The 23,311-nt window shown below is 40.3% G+C and overlaps 1 protein-coding gene across 1 annotated transcript in view; it reads right to left on the reverse strand.

The window, feature by feature from the left end:
• Positions 1 to 1,510: 1,510 nt before the first annotated feature.
• Positions 1,511 to 23,311, reverse strand: part of tmem117 (transmembrane protein 117) — a 37,027-nt gene continuing 15,226 nt past the window's right edge. The window contains exons 2-7 of the mRNA XM_030775878.1: positions 22,567 to 22,699; positions 10,132 to 10,231; positions 8,467 to 8,564; positions 6,381 to 6,540; positions 3,392 to 3,521; positions 1,511 to 2,160 (exon numbers count right to left, since the gene is read on the reverse strand). Coding sequence (XP_030631738.1) covers positions 1,511 to 2,160; positions 3,392 to 3,521; positions 6,381 to 6,540; positions 8,467 to 8,564; positions 10,132 to 10,231; positions 22,567 to 22,699 — 1,271 coding nt within the window. The remainder of the gene's footprint in view (positions 2,161 to 3,391; positions 3,522 to 6,380; positions 6,541 to 8,466; positions 8,565 to 10,131; positions 10,232 to 22,566; positions 22,700 to 23,311) is intronic.

The following is a 23,311-nucleotide window of genomic DNA, read 5'->3' on the forward strand; positions in this document are numbered from 1 at the left end:
ATATGAAAAAGGAAATTGTGGAGTGGTGACTCATGGCATGAGACCAAAAAACAATTTAAGATTACATTAAAGTAAAAAATGTCTTTCTCTCTCTAAATTGATGTCTGAAGTGACACCACATTTTCAATAACTCTTACTGAAGAGGAAATAACACTAGAATAACACTGTGAGGAAAACATAATGAGACAGTGATGTGTAAAGTTCCACAGCCTCTCAGCCAGAGAGGCCATTTTGTAATGCAATCATTAAAAAGCCAAAGCTATTAGGCAGGGGAGGATGTCTATTCATTTCTCTGTAACTTTGGTTGTTTGAGTCCAGACCATAATTAGCCACCACAGCAATGAAATGGTAATGAACCTGTAAGTCATAAGCATTGGACACCATAAGCTTCTCCATTAACGTTCAAACACTGGATGAGTGGTTGCATGTTTTTGTTATATCCTTGCTGCATATATGCTCAGAAATAATTAGCAATGTTAATGGGTGTTAATTTTCAAGACATTTGCCCATTCAACCATGAAAGGATTCAGAATGAACTGATTAAGTGAGGAGTTTTATGAAATAAACCAAATACTATGAAGCTATTGATTTTGTACGGTGCAATGTGAAATTTTTGTCTCTTGATAATAAGTATTATTTGTAAACAGCAATCAGTGTTGTCTCTTCACCAGGAACAACACATACATGCAAATCACATGCTAACACATTTCAAATGACTATAATACTTTGTGCAAATGTGTTCAGTATCCTGCTTTTAATAAACTGGTGTGATATCAGAGGAAAATAATTTTATTCGAGGTCAGAAATGAGGATTAGAACTGCATCTGTGTCTAAAAGGGTCCATATGCATTTTTAAATTATATGAGCTAGAATAATTAAATACATTTAATAATTGATGGGCATATATTACGACATCTTTGTCCTAACAGGCTGCTGACAGCTATAGCGCCTATGTATGGACTAAAATATTCAAGGCACGCCTTTGATTGGAATAGTGTAAAACAAAATAACCATGACTATTTTGCCATGCATTTAGAGTATAAATGTTTTTCTCCAGGTAGGCACCAAAATATATCAATAGAAAAGACATCTTTAATATACAAAAAGTAAAATGTAAAGCACCGTTAAAACACATATCCTTTTCCAGTTTGGGAGAATGTGGAACCAAGTTTGTAGTTTCACAAGTTTAGGGCTATAAAGGGGACATATAAGTTTCTTATCAAAATGTAAATTCAAACAAAAGAAAACAACAAAACAGGCAATTTGAGATATTTTGTTACTTCAGAGTTCCCATGACATGTCTCTTTTCCGATCAAAAGCTCCACAAGCCAGCTTCTAAGGTCCCCATTCCCATTTTGGTTGTTCACAAAGTGGGAATCTGGGACTTAGCCATAACTGCCCTAGCTAGTCCTAAAGGCACTACCAAGGCGAGGAATGACTTGAGGAACAACAACCGACTCTATGCTGACTCAGACATCTCATTCCTAGATTTTTCATTTCTGCTCACAGATCATGGTGACAATTTGCTAACATCAAAGGAAACCGTAGGTTCCTTTGCTGCAGGATTGTCAGCAGCCACGCTGGAATGTGTCTCTTGTGTCTCAGTAGAGATGGGTGAGATGGAGTTGTTGGAGGTGCCAAAATTGTGGGTGTCCACTAGGAGGAGCATGGGTGTGCTATCCTTCTTGAGCGTCTCACTCATTGAGACGTGCACCTCCTCGGGTGTAACACCAGGGTCAGAGGGTGACTTGCGCTTGATGCGTTCGTAAGTCTTGTCCACGTTTTCCGGGAAGGTCTCACTGTCCTGGAAACGTCCGAAGAGCCAGATGAAGAAGCCAAAGAGCACAAAGGCGGCCAGGCTGGGGATGAAGGCCAGGCACTTGACATCCAAACTAGCACCCACATAACGGCTATGCAGAAACATGTCCTGTTCCACATAGGTGCAATTGGTGCGTGGGTCCACATTGGTAGAACGCCACTCCCAAGTCAGCGTGCTGCGGTTGAAGTCACTGAGCGTGTCCGGCTCCTCCACTGTGTAGATCTTCTGGCCGGGACCTACATACTGGCCATACTCATATGGCTTGTAGAATATCTGGTTCTTCCACATGTTCAGGTCCAGAATTAGGACCAAGAAAATAATGCCGTAATTGAACCATTTACCTGTGATGGAATAAGGAAGATGTAATACAGCAGTGATAAAATTCTAGCTGTTAAACTGATCTCATTTATTCAGACATACTATGCCCCGATCTAACAATGATACTGACCTCTAACAAGACCAATAAATAAAATAAAGTTTTAATGAGGCAGACATATAGGGTCGTATCAGTTGGTCAGTTTCACTCATAATGTCTGTTCTGGTGACTTTGGGAAATTTTAGGGTCATGTAGTTATTCAGAAAGTACTATGTAATAATCAGTATGAACACAGACATAGATAGACACATGAACAAAGTGAGTTTTTCAAAATGTTCACAGCTCACAAAAAGCAGTAAGGTTTTCAAAATGGTTTTCATTACATATATTACCAAGACTCAAAATGACTCAGGTGCAACACATGTGTACTGTGAGCATTTTCGTCATTTTAGTCTAGAACATCATCTTTTGCTCATCAAAAACCTTTCTGGTCAATGAGGCTTTAGAATAAGACTCAAAGTTTATAGAAGCAGATGGTGATATCTGGAAATATGAGCTTCTTGATTAATAGACTAACTCTTCATAAGTCTCTTCTTGTAAGATTGATCCCATAATTCCAAATAGCCATGCAAGAACATTAGCGTTAACGGGTAATGCAAACTGTCGAGTGTGCAAGCAGTTTAATGCTCCATGCGGGAACACTCAGCTATCCCCAAGACAACCATTATAACACAAAATGAAGTGAGGCAAAGGCAGCATAGTGGCTTTCAGGACTGTTGATTCTTAGACTCCATGTTTCCCTGTGTCCTCTGGCTTGTCATGCAAAAGACAACTAAATACGAAAATGTGAGAACCAGTATATGCTTAAATACATGAAAATGATTTAGAATCAAGAAATGTGGGAAATTAACCTGGGGAAACATACATGTGTTTATTTTTAGAATACACTGATACTTAACTGATACAAGAATACTTGACTACTGCAATTATGTAATGCAGTACATTTACGATAATGGACAGATTCACACTGTCTACCAAGGGACCTTCAAGGCTTAGCTGTAAGCACCATTGCACACGCAAATGACCAGTGTTTAATAAGTTAAATGTGTTTTAATTTTTGGCCAGATAAGAAAGCTAATGTCATATAACTTGAGACAACTATGGGGTGGAAACTATCAAATGTTACCTCACCATGACAATGACTGAATGTATTAGACTTTGAATGCAAACAGTTACGTGATTCTCTTGACCCATACCAGTGATGTGAATGTGATACTCCTCCTTAAAGATCCTCTTACAAACTGGAAGCTTCAATTTCACATGGGTAGTGGGCATCCCTGGCAAGTTCATGTCGAGATCTCCCATGAAATGGGGAAACTCCCAATCCTTAAGGTAAAGAAAGAAAAAGCATTTCAAGATGCAGTACTTACTGTTATGAAGATAGTGATTGCAGTGTTTTCCATTTTATTTAAGCTCTATTGTACCCTTTGGTGCAGGATTATGTATGACAAGTCATACAGTAATCCATTGAAAATGACCATGTTATGTTTTATTACAGTCATTATCAATAAAAGATGTTGTAGATATTGTAGAATTCTTGTTCAGTCTGCTCTCAGCTTGTCTCTTATGAAACAAACATGAAATATTGATGTGTGGACAGATCTAAAAATTCAACACATTTTGGTGAAGAAACAAACCCCATTATTTAACATGCCACAAAGTTAGCTGTGTAATAAAAAAAAGCACTGAATGGTTAATAATAGGGTTTGGATAAGGAATAGAATTTTTTCACGCAATAGATTTGCGAACTAGGATTATAAATCCAACGTGTTGTTTATCCAGACATCACTATCAAGTCGGTCTTATTCTGATGTCTTGATTTGAGAAGATCGTATCTTGAGTTTCAGAACACCCCAGTTTGGTAGGGGAAGTCACATAAGAGAGTGAGAGAGAGAGAGAGAGAGAGAGAGAGAAAGAGAGAGAGAGAGAGAGAAAGAAACATTTCTCAGTGGACTCAAGATGTCATATAGTTCTCCAGTAATAGCGGTATTGATGGACTTCAGTGTAGCAGACTACTTGACATTTACTACAGCTCAAAGGCAGGACTGTCTGTTTATGAAAGTTCCAAGCATGTGGACTCAGAGGGTTTCTCATGTCACAAAGCATAAGTAATGAAAAAATCTGAAATCTCCTATAACGCTTCCAACTAGTCTCTAGAGTATTTTACCAGAAGGGTGAAAATAAATAAAATTCAATAATAACTTTAAACAATTTATGTAAAACATCAAGAACTGAACATGTCTCAAGATGACTAAACAATAACTTTTGCTTGTCTCTGTAAGTAAGAATATCAGAAATGGCCCTGACATATTCACCCTTGTGGGTATACAATGACACAGGAATATTAGATAGACAGAGAGAGAGAGAGAGAAAGAGAGAGAGCGAGAGAGACGACAGGCATAGATAGATAGATAGATAGATAGATAGATAGATAGATAGATAGATAGATAGATAGATAGATAGATAGATAGATAGATAGATAGATAGATAGATAGATAGATAGATAGATAGAGAAATAATAAATAGCATGTTTAACCTTAGATGACTACATCATGTATTCTCTGTTTTTATGAGCTTTTAAATGGATCCTGTTTAAAGGTGTAGCTACAGCCAGCCACACTTGGACAAGGAGAGAGACTCCAGTGCTTGAGAGAGAGAGAGAGACCTTGTGTACATATCAAACACTATGGAAGAAAACATACAAATATTTGACCATTTAGATGAGGGATATACAAACTTGATTTTGCTTTCAGAGGATTAACAGCTAATAAAGAAAGCTAAACAAAGTGATTAAAGAAAGCACTAGTTCATGTCAGCTAATAGCTCTTGCAAAGAACAGTAACTGTAAATTAGCAAATAAAACGAAGAGGGAGAGAGAGAGAGAGAGAGAGAAATACCACATGAAAGGGCCTTGTAAATCTACAATGAGACAGCAGCTGGGGGAGCCAAAATGGCTAGGGTCATACACAGGGAAAGTTAATTAACTGGTGAATAAAATATCAGTCAGTCACAAAAACCTGAGAGATCAACCATCACACGGTGCAAGCGCAGGTGAAGGTGAATGCAGCCATTTTGATTCCAGAAGCCTGTGCGTAATTTTATTGACTCTGCTAAGCACGAATGGAAAGTGGGAGATTCCGGCTGTGGAGGCAAGAGCTAATTGAAAACATAAATAAAAGTAATAAACATGTTTGCTGTACACCAGCCAGCAAATGAGAAATTACACTCTGAGTCAGGCTTATCTAAAAGAAGCCTAGGATATGGTGCAGAATTGAGACATGTGGTTGATTGTGTCATCGCATGTGTTACAGTGAAACAGTGAAAGGGTATGAATAATGGAGATGAATGCATAGGAAAGGTGATGTGTCACTGTGGACGAGGCTGTTCTTATCAAACATAAATAAAGCCTGACTTACATGAAATAGGTGAAGTTTAAAAAAAAAATATGCCAGTAATACTGGTTAATAATTGTGTCAACTGACAATACTACTAAATATATAATTGCACAGTAATACACTAAAATGATTTTCGGCGGTACTACTCAACACTAGTGTTTCCTATTCCTGCCCTTGGAGGACCCAAGCCCTGCCTTTTCTCAGTCTCCCCTCACTCTAATACACCTGTATCACCTGATGAAGGGTTTTGTCAATTAGCTGTGGAGTTCAGTCAGGTGTTTTAGAGTAGGGAGAGATCTAAAACATGCAGCTTTATGGGCCTCTGGGGGTTAAGATTGAGGAGCAGCAGTCTACGTTAATGTGGGTTTGAAGAAGAGCTCTTCGTTTTAGTTGGCTCAGAATAATAGCATACCCCTCATTAAACACTGTTAAGCATGCTTTTAGTAGACAATACCACTCAGATGGTATTTGCATATTCATGAGCTCAATGACACACTCTATACTGATGCACAGCCCTTGGCAGGAGAACATTAAACAAAAATCAAAAAGAAGAGAGGGAAAAAAAAGGATTTTGGAAAACAAAAAAAACAAAAGAGTAAAACATAGACACAAATCCGGGTGTGCATCAGCACACAAAGAACTACACAGAGACAAGTGGGAGGGAGCAGAGGTAGTCCGCTGGGATGTGACGATCAAAACCTTCCCACTCCTAAGTGCCTGCAGTGCTCATGTGACTGTGCTGGGGGTGGGGGGGAGGCCAAATTTAATTAGCCAATCGGGAGAGCCCTACCTGCATGACAATGAGCAGGTCAAAGACTAAGATGAAGGAGGCCAGGAACGCTCTTGAGACCTCATCACTGGGCAAGAAACCACGGTTCAAGTTGTCCCAGCTGATCCAGTCAGTGCTGATGACCAGAACCACCACAGACGTCAGGGAAATTAGAACTGTCCTAAGGGAGAACAGAGGAACCGAATGAGACTATTCCAGCATGTGTCTGTCTCTATCCTAGAGCAACAACACAACAGACTAAACCTTAATGGCTCATTTCTACTGTCATTAGGAGAAACTGGGCATGTTAGGCCATGTTTTGTATCGATATTCTGTTATGCTAATGGAGTTGCTTGTAGGCTTCAATGTAAAATCTAATTTTTAGTGAGCACAGTGAAAAATTACCAACCGCTTTTCAAAATGTTAAAAGAAACTTGTGTTCGTTTGGTGCTGGATTTGGAGTTTCAACACTCTTTGTTCCCTTTCAGAAGCCTTTGTTCTTGATCTCCTTCTTTGATCCACTAATAAATAACTCATTTCTAACAAGAGAAACAATCAGGAATAGACTGTAAAAAGAAAGTCCAGACCAAGTATTTTGCCAGTCCTATCAGTAGTTGGTATTGCTACAAATACTAAAGTACTTGGAAATTAACTCATAATTTATACATGCAACCATGCTTCTGCACTCTCTGCAGACAATTTCTTTTCTCAAAGTATCCTCGGTATTGATATCCGTGATCTCCTATTTGTGGAATCCTCCGTCAGACACACAGGAAATATCCTTCTCCACACTTTCACTCAGTTTTCCCATTGTTTCAGATGATGGTCTGTCTATTGCAATGAACTGTTCATGTCAAGGCTGCTGTATTAACAAAGGTAAGAGAACTGCAGAAGATTTATTAAATATGTCTGCTTAAAATATTGTATGGGTTTTAAAAGTCTTATCAAAGTTTAAAGGTAGCAGCCAATGCTAAAATGATACTCCAAAGAACCACACAAATACTATGTGTGCAAAACTGCTTTTTTTCAAGCACCTTGCGTGGAGTTTGATTACTCTGGTTAAAATAAATTAGAATTTTGGTCTGTCAGATTAATCAGAGTTGGAGACATGTACACATATTTCAGAGAACAGAGGGAAACGGATGGTCTAAAGAGAACTAAAAACGGCACATAAAAAGCTGAGCAGACTAAAGAATTTCTAATGTTCTGACCAAAAACAGCTCATTCATTTCAGTTTTCTTTTAAAACAATTTGTAGGTATGAGAATAAGTATTATCAAATTGAAATGCCATATGTGGTGAAAATGTTATAAAATACAGTCTCCATTTAGAGAATGTCGTAACAAACAAGGCTGAAAATGGTAAGGACATTTTGAAATGCTAGCAAATGCTAGGAGAGACTTGCAAAACTAAACATGACATGTTTCAACCTGTATAGGGATCTCAGCTTAGCAGGTTAAGGACTCTCTTCCATTCACATTAGAGTGGTCTCAACATGTTCAGGGTCTAGTGGATTCTGTATTAATTTTTTATATCCAATGCCTTTTCAAATCCCTTAAAGTCAGTATTATTACTTCATATCCAGAACTGACTCTTAATGACTGTTCCCGGTTTGTGGTACAGCCATATGCAGGTTAGCTTGTGTTGTAAGGGGGAAAACTGGGGTCAGGCAAGCATGCTGACCTTGGAATGCTGATTGATTTTGCCTTTCTTGTTCCACTAATTATAGGTACTGACATAGAGTTGAGGGAGATTAACTGTGCTATTGACCATGGGCAACCCTACAGAGGATCATGGCTAAGAGGTTCCTCATGAGCAAAACCCTGTGTGCTAAACAGACCAGGTACTGCAGCCAGGAAATGCAAATAGTAGTGAGTACACAACACAGACCATTAATAGGTTCTGTCTTAACCAAGACAAATGTCTTACAGCTGACACACATGCTCACACACACACACACACACACACACACACACACACACACACACACACACACAAATACAGATAGTCTTTAAATGGCTCTGATCCAAAGGCTTTACATACATAAAAAGAGCAACTGTAAACACAAAGACACCAGCAATTATAAAAACATGCTGTTGATTACCAACCAGAAAAGCACTATCCTGTTGTTCCCCTGTTTCCAAAACCTCCTGGCTGCCTTTCCCCAGTCTGGGTAATGCTGGTCCTGAAGCATCATGTCAGTCACCTGAGAACAAAGCATCAATAAAATAACACACATACTATATTTACATTGTATTCATACGTCTGAATTACGCAAAGCAAATATAGAAAATAATGTGAATCCTTAATTTCATACTTGACTGCTTCTCCATAAAGGAGTAAGCACAACAGACATTGAGCTGGAAAAAATGTGTGTGTGTGTGTGTGTGTGTGTGTGTGTGTATATATATATATGTTAGGGTCAAAAACTTGTACTTTTTAGACTACCTTAAATTTTCCCTTGTGTCAATCCATCAGTATTAAAGTTCTAAATAACTACATGCTTATTTGCCCACCTGCCCTTGTTAAAGCTCGTGTCCCACATGCCTCGACTGTTGTAAAGTGTCTGGGGAACAATTTCGAAGCCGATCATTAATGGTAATTAAAGAGAACGCGCTCCCTCTCATGCAGATCCGGCATTTAATGCACCACTATGCAAATCAACGTCATCAGGTGTCACAATCGAGCAAGGTTATTCTGTCAGTAGACTGCTCATCTCTCTAAGGCCGAAGCCCAATCACCCCCCCCCCTCACTCCCCCCAAAAAAAACAAACAAAAAAAACCCTTCCAGCTAAAAACAAGCTGAGGTAGGAAAAAATTTGTCTCAAAAGCGTCTCAAAACAGACACCTGTCTGAGGACAAAGACACATCCTCCTTCTCCAAATAAGCAAACAAAAAAAGAGTGTGTGTTGAGGAGACATGGAGGTCATCTCGGAAGGTGCCTTGTCGAATTAATGGAATGTAAAAAAGCTTGCCGTAACGTTACGATTCAGCACTTCGTTGCATCCACTGCCCGTTCTCTCCCTCGCGCATGTATAGCAGAATACTAATATACGCCCTGAGCACGGGGGGCTTGTCATTTTGCTCCCTTCAGCCTGAATGTCACAAACTCGTGACCTGTCAATCTAGTCTGTTAAAACAAAATCAATGCGTACTTGAAAGGTATCTGGGAACACAACCATGTAATATCAGGCCATTTCCCACAGCAGGACATTTCTGATGTGTAGGCTACACAGTGTAGCAGGTGAGAATACACCAGTATTAGTACTGTATTTTAAAGATTTAGAATATAGATTATGCTCTTTCCACACAGTTACAGGTATTTCTACTGCTCATTTTACATTCCTGTGATTTGTACGCACTGTTTGTGATATTTGGCTCATCATAGCTCTGACCTCCTGCCGATCTGTGCTTGTTAGTGACCTTCTGACTCTAGCCTTTCATCTGACATTTAAATTTGCACATTTGATGCAATTATTTGGAAATTTGTTTATCATTTTGATATATTGCATAAGAAGCTGTTTAAATAAGTATGAATTGTTATGTCTGATAATTTGAACCGTTAAAATTACTCCAGGGAAAGGTTTGACAATCAAACATATGATGAAACATGAGTAAACACACACACACCGGAGGAGATGAACTCCACTTTCTCAGTGTCATTCTGCACAGGTTAAGAAGCGAGGTCTCTAAAATCATTCAAGGTTCTGCGCGCTTCAGAGGGTTGTCCTAAGTGGACAAAACGGTGTCATAAGTATTGGTTATTTTCTAACCATCCATGCTGTGACAAAGTCGCCCATCCATGTGCCAACGGCTGCAATCTTCATAAAGCTCTCATTCCTAATGCCCATGTACTCGGTCACCATATGAGGTCTGTAAAAAGAAAAAACAAACAGAAAGGAAGGAGGAGGAAAGCCAGAGACAGAGAGAGAGAGAGAAAGAGAAAGAGAGAGAGAGAGAGAGAGAGAGAGAGAGAGAGAGAGAGAGAGAGAGAGAGAGAAAGGGTTACCACAGCTCCACTGCTAAGTGTCATGATGGTAGCTGTCAGAACAGATCAATTTCAATCTGCCTCTGTAAACAAGAAGTGTGAATGCTTTACCTGGAATGAGTCAGACATGGCTTTATCTTACTTGACATTCTCTCAGTCGCAATCCACTTCCCTAGCTTTTCCCTAGCATTAGAATCTGTGTTTGTGATAACCATTAGTTTGGAACAAGTACCCTGATAATGACGGATGTAGTGCTTAACCTGGGCTGACTCCCTGCACGTGTCTATGACGAAAATGCCACTACTGTGCTAAGCCGACCGACAACGAGGCAACAAAGTCACTCGTTATCCGAAAATATGTTGTTCGTCGTTTCTAATTAAAACATCAATTAGAGTGAAAAGCAAACACATTCCAGAAAAGTAATTACAATAATAAATATCTGAGATTGACTCTATTGCTGAACAAATAACAAGAAAGAACCCATTACAATATAATATTGCTCACAAGTAGACCATTTTGTATTGCTGATGTGTACAATTTTTCATGAAGATTTGTGTCGTTGTGTAATTTGTTTCAATTTGGAAATCTGCTGACATTTTTTATAAGCACTTGACTGTTATCCACCAAATACACAAGCGATGAGCCTAAAATTACAACCAAATTACAGGATGAATTTAAATTGTTCAGAATATTACAGTGATTACTTATGTTAACACCTAAAAAGACAACCTAGGAAATCATTTGAATAATAAAAAAAGAGTTTTAATTTCCATCAAGGCTTTAAAATTAGCTCTGGTTAACGCATGCTTAATGCGTCCTCAATTCGTAATGTTACCACAATTGGGTGATCAGAACAACCTATTTTTCTCTTGATTTTTCATGTGCTATGCTACAAATCTGGAGTATAGAGGTGATTCATGACACACAACGTACTGTTTGCTTGGATGAAAAATGACATATATTCTTAATAGCCATCATTCTGACCTCTGTGAGTCTCATCTGTTAAGGGTCCACGGCCATGCATCATCTCAAGGATGAGTGGGTAAGAATCTGGGCCAGTCTGGTGTAAACTAAAGCTCCAGTTTCAGATTTGGAGAAACGGGAGTTGACTGTGCCAGCCACAACAGTCTGTCTGTTTTCTCTGGCCAAGTGTATATCAACTAGTAACTAGTTCAAAACTACCACACCTCTTCTTGCCAGATAACAGTGGGAATGAATGGTAAAATGGTAGTTGAAAACAAGACAATCAGAGGGCTTTGTGTAGTGGTGCAAAGTTTTAATTTCTGTGTCTGATAGTCTCTCTCACATGACCTGTTTTGAATAATGTTAATGATATGGGAATATATGTCACATACAAGCCTTACAACCTGAACAGAATTCACACAAACCATTTGAAATTGGGAAGAATATTCACAAAATATTCACTACTGTCCAACGTTAAACATACCGCTACTCTCTCTCCCTCTCTCTCTCTCTAATATATGCACACATATTTATACAAGAAAGAAAATTCTGCTTGTTTAAGTTGTCTAAGTATTTTAAATATATGCTGTAAGCACAGACACAGTCGGTCATGAGGCCCAACTCTCTTGAAGAGTGCTAAATACAGCCACCCGGGCTTTTTGCTCTCATTACAAATGGTGCTGCGGTAATCACATTATCCTATTAGTCAGTACAGACAGGTTTAACAAGCTTTCATCTTAATGAATGCTAATTGCTCCTCCCTTCCTCTAGCCATTAACTCGTATTACTTTCAAATTGCCAAATCTACGCGATATTCAAAGACGAAATGGAAGAGGTGGATTTGCATGTAGCCTATTATTCATGAAATCCTAATGGCAACGCATTCTTTTTTTTTTTTTTTTTGTTGCGTTCATCCACATCCTTATCTGAGAAATACTTTATGTCTGTATGTTTGTTCATTAGAGGGCTGCATTGCCAGCGCATAATAAATAATTTTACGTCAATATTCCATTCATTAAGGCTTCTTGACAGGCCGTCATTAATGAAAATGTGAGGCGCATGCTAACAAATCACCTTGCCTTACCCGCAAATAAAGCCCCCTTGATTAGAATGGGGATTTATATCTGCGTAAAGTCAGTGTAATGCACCGCGGCTTGGATGGGGTCCAGTTGCCACGGAGATCCCGCAGGGAGTCGTTTACTTACTGTGGAATTTTTAATCGATATCTCTGAAAACTCTGTCAGGCTTCCGTGCAACACTAAATCACCAGTGGCTCATATCAAAGCAAACGGTCCTCCTCTTTCGGTGTCTAATTGGGCAAACAGTGTTTTTCCGAAATGGTGAAGTTTGTTCACAGGGAGGGATTGTCAGGGGTAAGGGTTTATTCCAAAAGGAAAGGAATGGAGAAGGTTCTCACTCTCTCTCTCTCTCTCTCTCTCTCTCTCTCTCACACACACACACACACAGAGAGAGTGATTAAAGGCAGTGGTCCTTTCTGACTTATTCATGATCACTGAAATTTTAATGGCCTGCAAGGCGGGTGACCTAATGAGAAGAGGAGTTCAGTGTGCTGGAACATCAGTAAAGGGGCTCCATGAATAATCAACACTGAATGGCTCTGAAGGCTCAAATAGAAGCCTGTACAGCGCCCGCACACACTGCCCACTGGGCAACATGATGAGCTTTTTACAGCAGTCAGTGTGAAGCCATGCCCCACTGAATCAGGGTAGCCAGTCATTTCCAAACTGATTCAGGATCGCCTCTCACTTAAGCTTGGTTTAAATTATTTGAACTAACACTAACCAGTTGGCCTGGAAACAGTAGTTATGGGTATTGTAGCTCTGCTCTCAGTGTGTGGTCAGACTGTCTGTGCTCTAATGTTATTGACGAAGATGTTTTTTTTTTTTTTTTTGTGAAGTAATATTTTTGGTTTCATAACCTAATCATGACCACATTTCCCAGAACCAGATTTAATCATTAAGACATTCATTAGTTAAATCAATTCAATCAAATTCCTGGGCTGCTCAGGACATAATGACCTAACAATCTTAGGACTGCCTGGAACATGTCTCTGCTACCTGTATCGTCTTTGTGCCCACTGCTATGGTAACACCTTTGTCCTTAAAATGCCCACATCAGCATGGCCCCAGTTGCCATGACACCAGTGAAAGTGAGAAGCCTGGCAACACCTCAAAATATGTAGCTGTGCTCACTTTTTATTTTTTTATTTGGTGTTTACCTCATTTAACCTTGTTAGACTGCCAACCTCTGCTCTGCACAGTTAAAATAACGTCACCAAGCAACAACCTCTCGTCTCTTGAGTCGTGACGGTGAATTTGTTTCATGCACAGCGTAGGGCGCTAAGTGAAGACAGAGGGTCACTTTTACCACCTTAGTTTCAGTCCTGTCAATCATTCTCTCCTACTGAAAGACAGGGTCAAAATAACGCTGACAAAAACAACCCAGCCTTCCTCCCCTTGCACACATCACAATCGTTTTAATTCACCAAGGTACCGTAATGATAAAGCTGAGAGAGGACAGATTGAGGATGCTTTCCAGGGAAAGGGATCGTTGCTCCGTGACCCTGGAGTACAAATTAGGCCTAGTGAAGAGGAACCTGCTGTCGCTATTCATCACTGAGGAATGCATCATTCATCAAATAATGAGAAATTACCGTAGTCAGGCAATTAGCCCACTGAAATTAAAGTTCAAAAACTGTTTGCCAGCCTATGGAAGCGCAGGAGCTTGAGCTCAAAGAAATGCACAAAGCCACTGCTATGCCCCCCCCCCCCCAAACACACACACACACACACACACACACACACACACACACACACAGCCCCCAGTTCCCCCTGTCCTCGAGACCAAGAGATATAGCTTTCCCCATGTCCTGTTTGTTAATTCATCATAGTCTATTGCATGAAAAATGGTACCTTATATCAGGGAAGGAGTCGTAGACTTGAAGAAATGGGGTCACCAGCACTAAGCACACATGCCCTGAGATGGAATGCAAGAAACAAAGAAACATAGACTTATTTAGTCCACATGCTTTGTCCTGGTTTGCTGAAGGAACAGATCACATGCTGGGTTTCTCTCTCTCAGCCTTGAAAGCTTGCAGTGATTACAGTAGTAATTATTTTTAGTTGCATAGGGGCAGGTCTGCGGGGGGCCAGGATGCCCCCAGAGTTCTTGGTACCACTTTCAAATGTTTACCAAAGTATCTACTTTTTCTGTCATAACGAATCAACCCACAACAAATTCTATTTCCAGTGCCTTTCTAACAGTGTTGATACAGTGACTAGTCAAAGGATTTTTTCCTTGCAAATGCAGTGTAATCATGATGTTGCTTTAGGCTATACTGCGTAGGCCTAAACCTACATGTAGACACGGAATGGTTTGGGGTTTTTTTTTACTCAAGAATTAGATTCAGCGTTTTGTCAGACACACGGCAAAGTCCTACAACATGATTGCACAATCACTCACTGCACAATATCAGGTAAGTCTTCTACATGAAGTGCTGCTATTTTCTTAGAAGCTAATGCAATACTTAGCAGGAGATGACTTGTCAACCATGTCGTATCCACTTAACAGCTGTTAACGGTTTGAAGTTCAGCTCTGTCTACCTACACGCTAGGCTCACAAGCTACTGTAGCTCGTAATGTTGCTTGAACATGGGCATTTTTTGCTGTTGACCACCAAAGAGATGTTAAATGTTTGTGTGATTCTGTTTCGCTTTTCTTTTTTTTTCATTTTGAAGGAAGAAAGACATGTCTAAAAGGCAAACAGACATTCTGAGCTTCTTCTTGGTGGAGAAGCCCTGTAAACTCGCTGAGAGCAGTGAGATAGAGGAACCAGGTTGAAATATTACATCAGATACCAATACCGGTAGAGGAGATACCGGTCACGGTAAACAAGATGAGCCATTCAAATCACGTTGCACGATAAAAGCAGACCAGTCTCCTTTAAAAATCAGGATTGCAGGGCAAGAGCCCTACAATAATTGGCTATTTCAGAATCTTGGGCAACAGTTACACTTTTGTACATTTTAAATTTGCTTTTAATGCTTATTTTAATGAATCATAACTTTATCACACTGGCTTTATTTAGCTCTTTCTTCCTGGATACTACTTTTGATGTAAGGTCTGGGTATTGCCTCACAAGTACAAATCATATAATATTTATTGATTTATACATACATTGATTTGTTAGCTTGCTCTTTCTGAAATTTGCATTTCATTGGACTATTCCACATATGCAGTACATTTTCAGCTTTGGTGGCAATCCTGTAACTACCATTGTACTCCCTTGGTGACCAGCTGAAAAAAAAAAAAAAAAAAAATCCTAGAACCACTCCTAAGAGTACGTTCTTGCTGTGCAACACATTTGAATACAAACAACTGCAGTAAACTTGTGCTGCAATAAAAGCCCCTGAGCCTCCAGGTTTTGAAGTCATGAGCATGAATATGTATGTAACACACTGGCAGCCTTCACCGGCCAGCCCAGCCTTCAAGCTGTGTCACAGGGTGTCAAAGCTCCGACTGAAGAACACAGACCTGCTGTGGTGGTCCAACACTCCCCCCTCTTCTGAAAACCCCCTGTGGTTTATAAAACCTTCATTTAGCTTTTACACATCATTTTTCTCCACCGGTTGCAATATTGTGAGAGGCACCATGACAACCCACACTGTCCTTTATTTGAAGTGACCTCAATGTCTGACAGACTCCATGCCCACATCTGGTCCTTTTTGGTGTGAATTTTTGTTGAGCATCATCTTAGCCACTGAAGTAGTAGTCTTTTTGGTGATCTGTTAATTTGGCCCCGAGTCAAGGTACAAATGTTTTAATCACATAAACGCTCTATATAATCTTCTCTCATTCAATAGAGTAAGGTGTCCTTTTGCCACTGTTCTTGCCATCACGTCCTCACTCTATTAAAACGGTGCTATCGTTGCTGTCCTTGGCCCTTTGGATTGTGTACGATCCTCTTCCTCATTCAGCTGGAATGAGTTAGTTGGGCCACCATGCTTTTAGCGCAGTCAGTATTCTTTTAATGCTAAATTTGGTCTCTAAACCCCTCAACATTTTAGCTCCTTCTCTCTTAGGTAATGAGAAGGAAGCTGGAGTGCAGCATAGGAAGTGTTCACTGAATAATGTAGCTATTTCACACCAATATTTGCATTTCAGGCGATATTTTCCTCATGGGCTGTTCCAAAAATTAACAAAATTTAACAGGCAAGTATATGGAAAGAAGTATTTGATGTTGTTTATGATACGCAATTACAGACGAAGTAATCACATTTACTCTTGCTCAAGCAAAATTCTCATTAAATGGAGTTTTGTTGTTGATCTCCCTCTGGGAGACTTGGCTCAGACGTGAGTGCAGTGTTTAAAAATGTCAAGTTGAGTTTCATGACTCATATTTTATGTAAAGCTGACGGCTGTGGAGCAAAAACAGTATAATTTATAGTAGTGTGCTGGTAAAAAAACAAACAAACAAACAAAAAAACAACAACAACAACAACAACAAAAAAAAAGTGTGCAATATCAAAACAACACTGAGTTGCTCTCAAGTATGCTAATGAACCACAATGAGGCGGAGAGATTTACCGAACAAGAAAATGCATACACACGCTCTCTTTCTTGCCCTTTCTCTTCTCCTACACACACAAACGCACAAATTGGAAATACACAAAAAAAAAAAGCCTTATATGCCTTTGCTTGCACACAGGTGATAGCTCTCCAATCCTCAAGAGAAAATCTATACATGTATGTATGTATGTCAGCCATATAGCCAAGTATACATAGTGTATTCATAACTCTGGCTGGTGTGTCTGCAGCTCCCTGGAGAGTGCTAGAGTTGTCACAATAACAGCGCTTATCCAATGTCTTGCTCTAATCACTTGGGACTGACCTGTGAGAGTGCAGCAGATCCAACCTCTACTCTATATACCCCCTTTCCCCTCCCCTTGCCCCAGTTAGCTGATGCATCTAATGGTGATGCAGTACTGGTAGAAATAGCCTCAAAGTCTTGATCTAAAGTCAGTGAGACCTTTTACTTTGTAAGAGGTATAATTAAGACTTCAGATGGCGGATGCTGACTCTAGATCAGTGCTTTGGATCCCACTGTCTGACCTTTGTGTTTGACCTTTCCTGCTCGCCTGGTCTGTGGGGTCGATGTAATGTGCTGAGGACAGACATTGTTTATTTTCTCAAGCATCGTGTATTGATCCTGTGTGAGACCCTAAACACAACAACTTAAAAATCCCAGCCCTGATCTCTGTTACCATCAACATGACATCAATTCTGAGACACCAATAGGTCATGTCTTTTATGATTTTATATGTGTATGGGTGAGAAAGACAGAGAGAGAGGGGGGGGGTAAAGAGATAGTGTATGGGGCCAGAGAGAGACAGAGAAGGAGTGAGAGAAAGAGGGAATGAATGAGAAAGGAGAGAGAGAAGGGTAGAGGAACAGAGAGAAATAGAGAGGGAGGGAGATAGAGTAAAAGAGAGAGAAGAAAGAGAAGATGAGACACAATATTCAATATCAGTTTCATATGGGACTGTGTGGTTTAGGCGTGAGTTTGTTTCTTTACATGCTCAGAGACACGGATGAATGAAGAGAGGACATTTTCAAATAAACCAAGTGCAGACCTCTCCCTGTTGCCTGTGCAGTCACTGGGAGAGCTCTCCATTCACAGTGCCTTTGTGTGGCAGATGAACGTAAATACCGTAACAGCCCTTTTCATAACCCTATTGTAATCTGTGGGCATGCTCCTGGTGGAATTACTCCTCTCAGGAGAGAGACTGAGCTGGCAGTTGTGGGTATGGAGGAGAACAGAGGGGGAACACATTTTAACAGGGACTGCCTTGTTATCCCTGCTTTAAACGGCTCATGGGTCTCTAGATGCATCGCCTTGCCCTATTTTCGTGCCCCCCCCCCCCCGCCCAAACTGTGGGTACTGGGGACAAAGGAAATGTTCCCCTCCCCCTTTCTCTTCTTCCCATTCTCTCCCTGCAGCTGTGGCTCCGTGTCCCAGCAGACAGCTACCCACCTCCCACCACCACCAACCCCCCCACCTCACCCGCAGACGATGACTCTCTCTAAAATGGGCATGATTAATGAGATTTCCACACGCCAGGCGCTCTTAATTAAATAACATTGCTTAATTAGTGGGTGATTTATGCCCATAATGGTGCCTTTAGATGTCAGAACCGGCGGTTGGCGAGATCGAGGGGGGAGGTGGGCAGGTAGAGTGGAGCAACTGTGACAGACTCCCTGTGCAGCCAGGCTCTTCTCTCTTTCTCTCTCTTTCTCTCTCTCTCTCTCTCTTTCATATCTCTCTCCTCCCTAACCCTCTAAAAACATGTTCTTAATCTGACAGGTGCATTAAAATGCAAATGACCCAGATGTGAGCTCAGCTAACAAGTGTGATGTTGCCAGATTACACCGTCCTTGACGGACGGGGTTTGACTGGGATTGGGTTTTCCATTCAACTGGTCCCCCGTCTCCCGCTGACCCATAAACAAACACCCCACAGATATGTAACTGCTATTTTAGGAAAGCCCTTGAAAAACTGTGGCAAATATACAGCAAATACGCATGCTGACAAAAAAAAAAACCCAAAAAACACGGTGCATTCGGTCTGATGTGTGTAACAGACAACACTGTCAATTTTAACAAAAAATGTTGTGATGATGATGTATGTTTATCAGCAAACACCAAATGTTTCTCATTTATAAATGAGTTCCAGCACTCTTTCAATAGCGTATCCAAACTCTGCCCTTCAGTGATAAAAGTTTAGTCCTAGTTAAGTAATAAGAATCAGGGACAGAGAAATTTCAGGAATCGCTGTATGTATGTACATTGAACTATGAAGGTGGGGTTTTTTTTTGGTGGGGGGGGGGGGGGGTAGTCCTGAATGGGGAATATAATGTGCTCTGAATAGAGGGCCCTGAATTCTGAGAGGTCAGAGAAGATAAAAGAATATCAATGAGATGGAATGAGAGGCAACAGATGGAGTCTAAGCAGAGAGACAGCAGGTGAGAGACAACCCCCCTCTGTCACAAAAGGTGACACTGTCACAGACACAGACCCAGACACACTGAGACACACACAAACGCAATCAAAGAAACACATGCACGTATCCAAAACAGACAAAGACACATTTCAAAGACAGACGGAGCGAGACGCGTGGTCATACGCAACCTTGCAGCGTCAGACAAATAAGCCAGTGATAAATCATTTTTTTAAATTTTTGTATTTTTTTCCCAATTGAGAGTCTGAATGGTGTATATGCAGGTGTTCCAAATGAGATAATCACTAAGAGAGATCTCTGGTGTGTGTGTGCGTGTGTGTGTGTGCGCGTATGGCAAGTATTGTGAGAAAGGAGGGAAGATTAAATGGTGATTTTTTTTTAATAGTAAACATTCTGGGACTAATAATAATGAGTACCATTGTTAACTCATTTTCGATTTTTAGATTTACTCTTTGACTTCTTCTCATTGCCTAAAATCTCAAACATATTAGGGAAAAAAACGGGCTTTGCATCAATTTAAAATGGCCCCAAGTCAGTGCTGTAAAAGTAAGAAAGCAATTTGTCACAGTTTTATCAGTGCACTAGTGTTTCAGGAGAAGTTTCATAGCATCCTGCTCCACTGTTCTGAGCGAAATATAGACATACATTCTTTTCTCACATAGGCTAGTTATGACAATAACACGATGTCCTGATGAAGGACAAGCAATATGTTGGTCATCATCACTGCTTATGCTGGTCAGCCTATGTTGGTCATGATCACTGGCTACAGTGCAGATTTACACAGTGCACATTCACAAAGAAAAAAAATCACCGAGAAAAAGAGAGCAACTTGTCTCAGCTTCAGAGGACGACATGTGTGTTGTAAAGACAGACCTGATTTTCACTCCAACAGCCAGCTTGTCTGAAATACAAAGAAAACACTAATCATTTTCTCTTTTGTTTTGCTGTATGTCTGTTCTCTTTTTCCTTCTCTACTTGTGTCTCTCTCACGTCATACAGATATACACATTTTTGATTTCCAACTCCCCTTTCTCCGTCCTCCCTTTGTCATTATCTTTTTCTTTCTTTCTCTCTCTCTCTTTGTGGTTTCTGTTGCAGTTTGTTCCACTATTCATTCTGCTGTATATCCTGTCCCTGTAGAGTGTGTAAGACTCTCACAGGTCTGCTGTCAAAACAGATGTAAACACTGATGGTCCATGGCAGAGCCGGAGTCCTCACACTGACAACATGAGTGAGGGGGAAAAAAAGAACATGTCAGAAAAAAGAGACACTGTGAGGCTGAAGAAAACACAGCTTTGCAACAGGGACAAGAGATAGGACAGGACTTAATAATCATGGCTCATTGCTCAGTGGTGCGGCCACTCCCTGTACAACAGCGCCACCTATTTGTTCCAAAAAGTGCTAATGAGAATTACACAAACCTCACATCTTTTCTACTCTGTCAGAAGTGACACTTTTTGTCAAACACAGAGAGCCAAGCCTGCAAACAAACAATGTTGTATGTATAGATACAATTTACAGATATAATGTGAACTTCTATATTTTGAATAATTGTATATATTTACATCTATGTTGTTTAAAGAGAAATTACAGTTTGAAGTGGTGTTTGCTGTGTTGAAGTAATGGTCAGGAACAGAGCAGAGTTCAACATCATCCTGAAAGGTCCATTAAAAGGCAATGACATACAAGACAGGCTTGTTGTAAGTACATATACCTTCAAAAAATCAACTCCAATATTAAAATATCCAGGGGCTTGTCCAGTAGGACATTTAAGAGCAACACACAGTAAACCTTTACACCATCCCTGTGCACTCTCAATCACAGAAATTTCCTGTCACCATGGGCCACATGGGCCAGTGACACTCAGTGATGCATTTCCTGTTCAGATATGATGGATGTCAGTGTCGTGATTCAGGTCGCTGTGACGGATGAGCAGTTCACACAAAACTATTTCCCTAACTCTGTAAAAAAAGAAAAAAGGTGGGGGGGGTGGTTGTGGCCACAGCTCCTCTGGGCTTGGCTTCTGCACAGTCTTGTCAACATATGGTAAACACAAGGGCCAGAGGGAGGAACCACTTGTTGTAAATTACAATTCCCCAGTTCGGTCCTTAGGGTGGACTAGGATGTTTCTCATATCAGTTCTATTGAAGCTCTAATACATCCGACTCAGAGACCAGTGTCTATCAAACCTCCTATATGCAACATTTTTAGAGGGTACATCTGGAGAAAAAAAAGTGCAAACCACATAATGGCAGAACTATTTTTTTTGTGTGCTGGGAAACATTGAGTAGCTTGAGACTCTACCATTTGTTTTCAGCTCAGTTGGCCTATGACAAGACCTTTTGAAACAAATATCAGACCTAGTGCAGGCATTTTAACAGGATGAGATTTCTTTTCAGCACCAAATGACCTTGAGAGGATGTAGAGGATCCATAATAGCCAGACCTATTCACTCTGAGGGAGACATGAAAAATCTATCGCGTGAACAAAAACAGAGGACATTAATTTGAGATTATTTACAGTTTTTTGGCTTAGAGCTGCAATAAGAAGCCAGGCATTTTAAGTGGACCATTCATTTTGTCTCTTGACACACAGGTCTAAATGGCCACTGACAATTTGCAGTGCAGGTTTGCAGGTTTAGGATCTACTGTCCGGACAAAGAAAACAACAAATAAATCCCAACAATGTCCTATAAACAAGAGGTTGAGGACACCACCCCATGAAAAAAAAAACAGTTTATTGAGCTATTAGCTAATGAATTTCAGAGAAACTCAATTCATCAAAGCAAGGCAACAATAAAATCTGGACTGTGAAGTATATCAGCTCAAGGAGACCCTATGACTAGAAAGACAATGCACAATTAAAATCAAGAGCAAGTGATGTGTGAAAAGGAATCTACAGTATGACAGGTGGCCGTCGTGACTCATAATCTGGAGGCAAAGAAATGTGGATTCTCCTTTTTTTTAAGCTCCTGTTGCTGTTTACTCTAAACAAACGCATTTGCTCACTCTTGGCTTCTCCTCATTTAATGGCACTACAAAATATAGTGAAACTGATGATGATTGTTCGGACTGTCTGCCTCCTGACTCCAGTTGCCACGCTGATTGATTGGAGGGAGAGGGCGTCTCCACTCAAGCAAGACATCCCAATCAATCAATCCCAGACAAGAATGAGAAAAACGAACAAAGGAAGAAGGAAAAAACGATGAAAGGAACCTCACCCCATGCCCCCTGTCATCAGCAAGAGGAGGTTGTAGATGTGGGAGAAGATGAAGAGAAAAAGGATGGTGCTGAAGAACATAGTCATCCAGGAGCCGTGGTCCTCGCGGAACATCTTCAGACGCAGGAATCGACCTGAAAGGAGAAAGAGAGGATTGTTAAGTGCTCGTTAAATCTAATGTAGCATATAGAGTCGATGTGTCTGAGATACCCTATAGATTTGGACTGGGAAGATGAAAGGCTGCTGTGGACTTGTTAATACCAGAATCTCCTTAGAGATTCTCTCATTGTTCTCTTCAAGCCGTCTTGGGAGCTTTGCTTTTTTATCCTGACCCATTCCAATCTGGGTTGTATGGAGACTGTTTTTTTGAATGCTTCTGGGACAGCAGCTCTAAATCACACACTTTGTGTGTCACTTGTGCTACCTATTTCAGGCGTTAGACTGAATGTATATTATGATAATGCTCCACATTAATGTATGTACCACTGAAGTGCCACATATTTTTAGTTGAATTTGCAAACTGCAAAGGTTTTCATGTATGTTTTTTTCACCATAGTGCTAAGGCAAAAACTTAGGCCTTTAAATATTCAAAATTTCAGCAACTTTGAGCTAGCAAAAAGTTCACATGAAGAACCTGAACTAGGCAAAGAATTCAAGTATGATTCTCTGCTGTATAGCTTAGAACGAAACTTCACACATTAACCTCTCCTAATTTGTTTAAAAATTTAGAGCTAAAGAGCCTGCGA

The sequence above is a fragment of the Chanos chanos genome, chromosome 5, assembly GCF_902362185.1.
Source record: "Chanos chanos chromosome 5, fChaCha1.1, whole genome shotgun sequence".
NCBI lineage: Eukaryota > Metazoa > Chordata > Actinopteri > Gonorynchiformes > Chanidae > Chanos > Chanos chanos.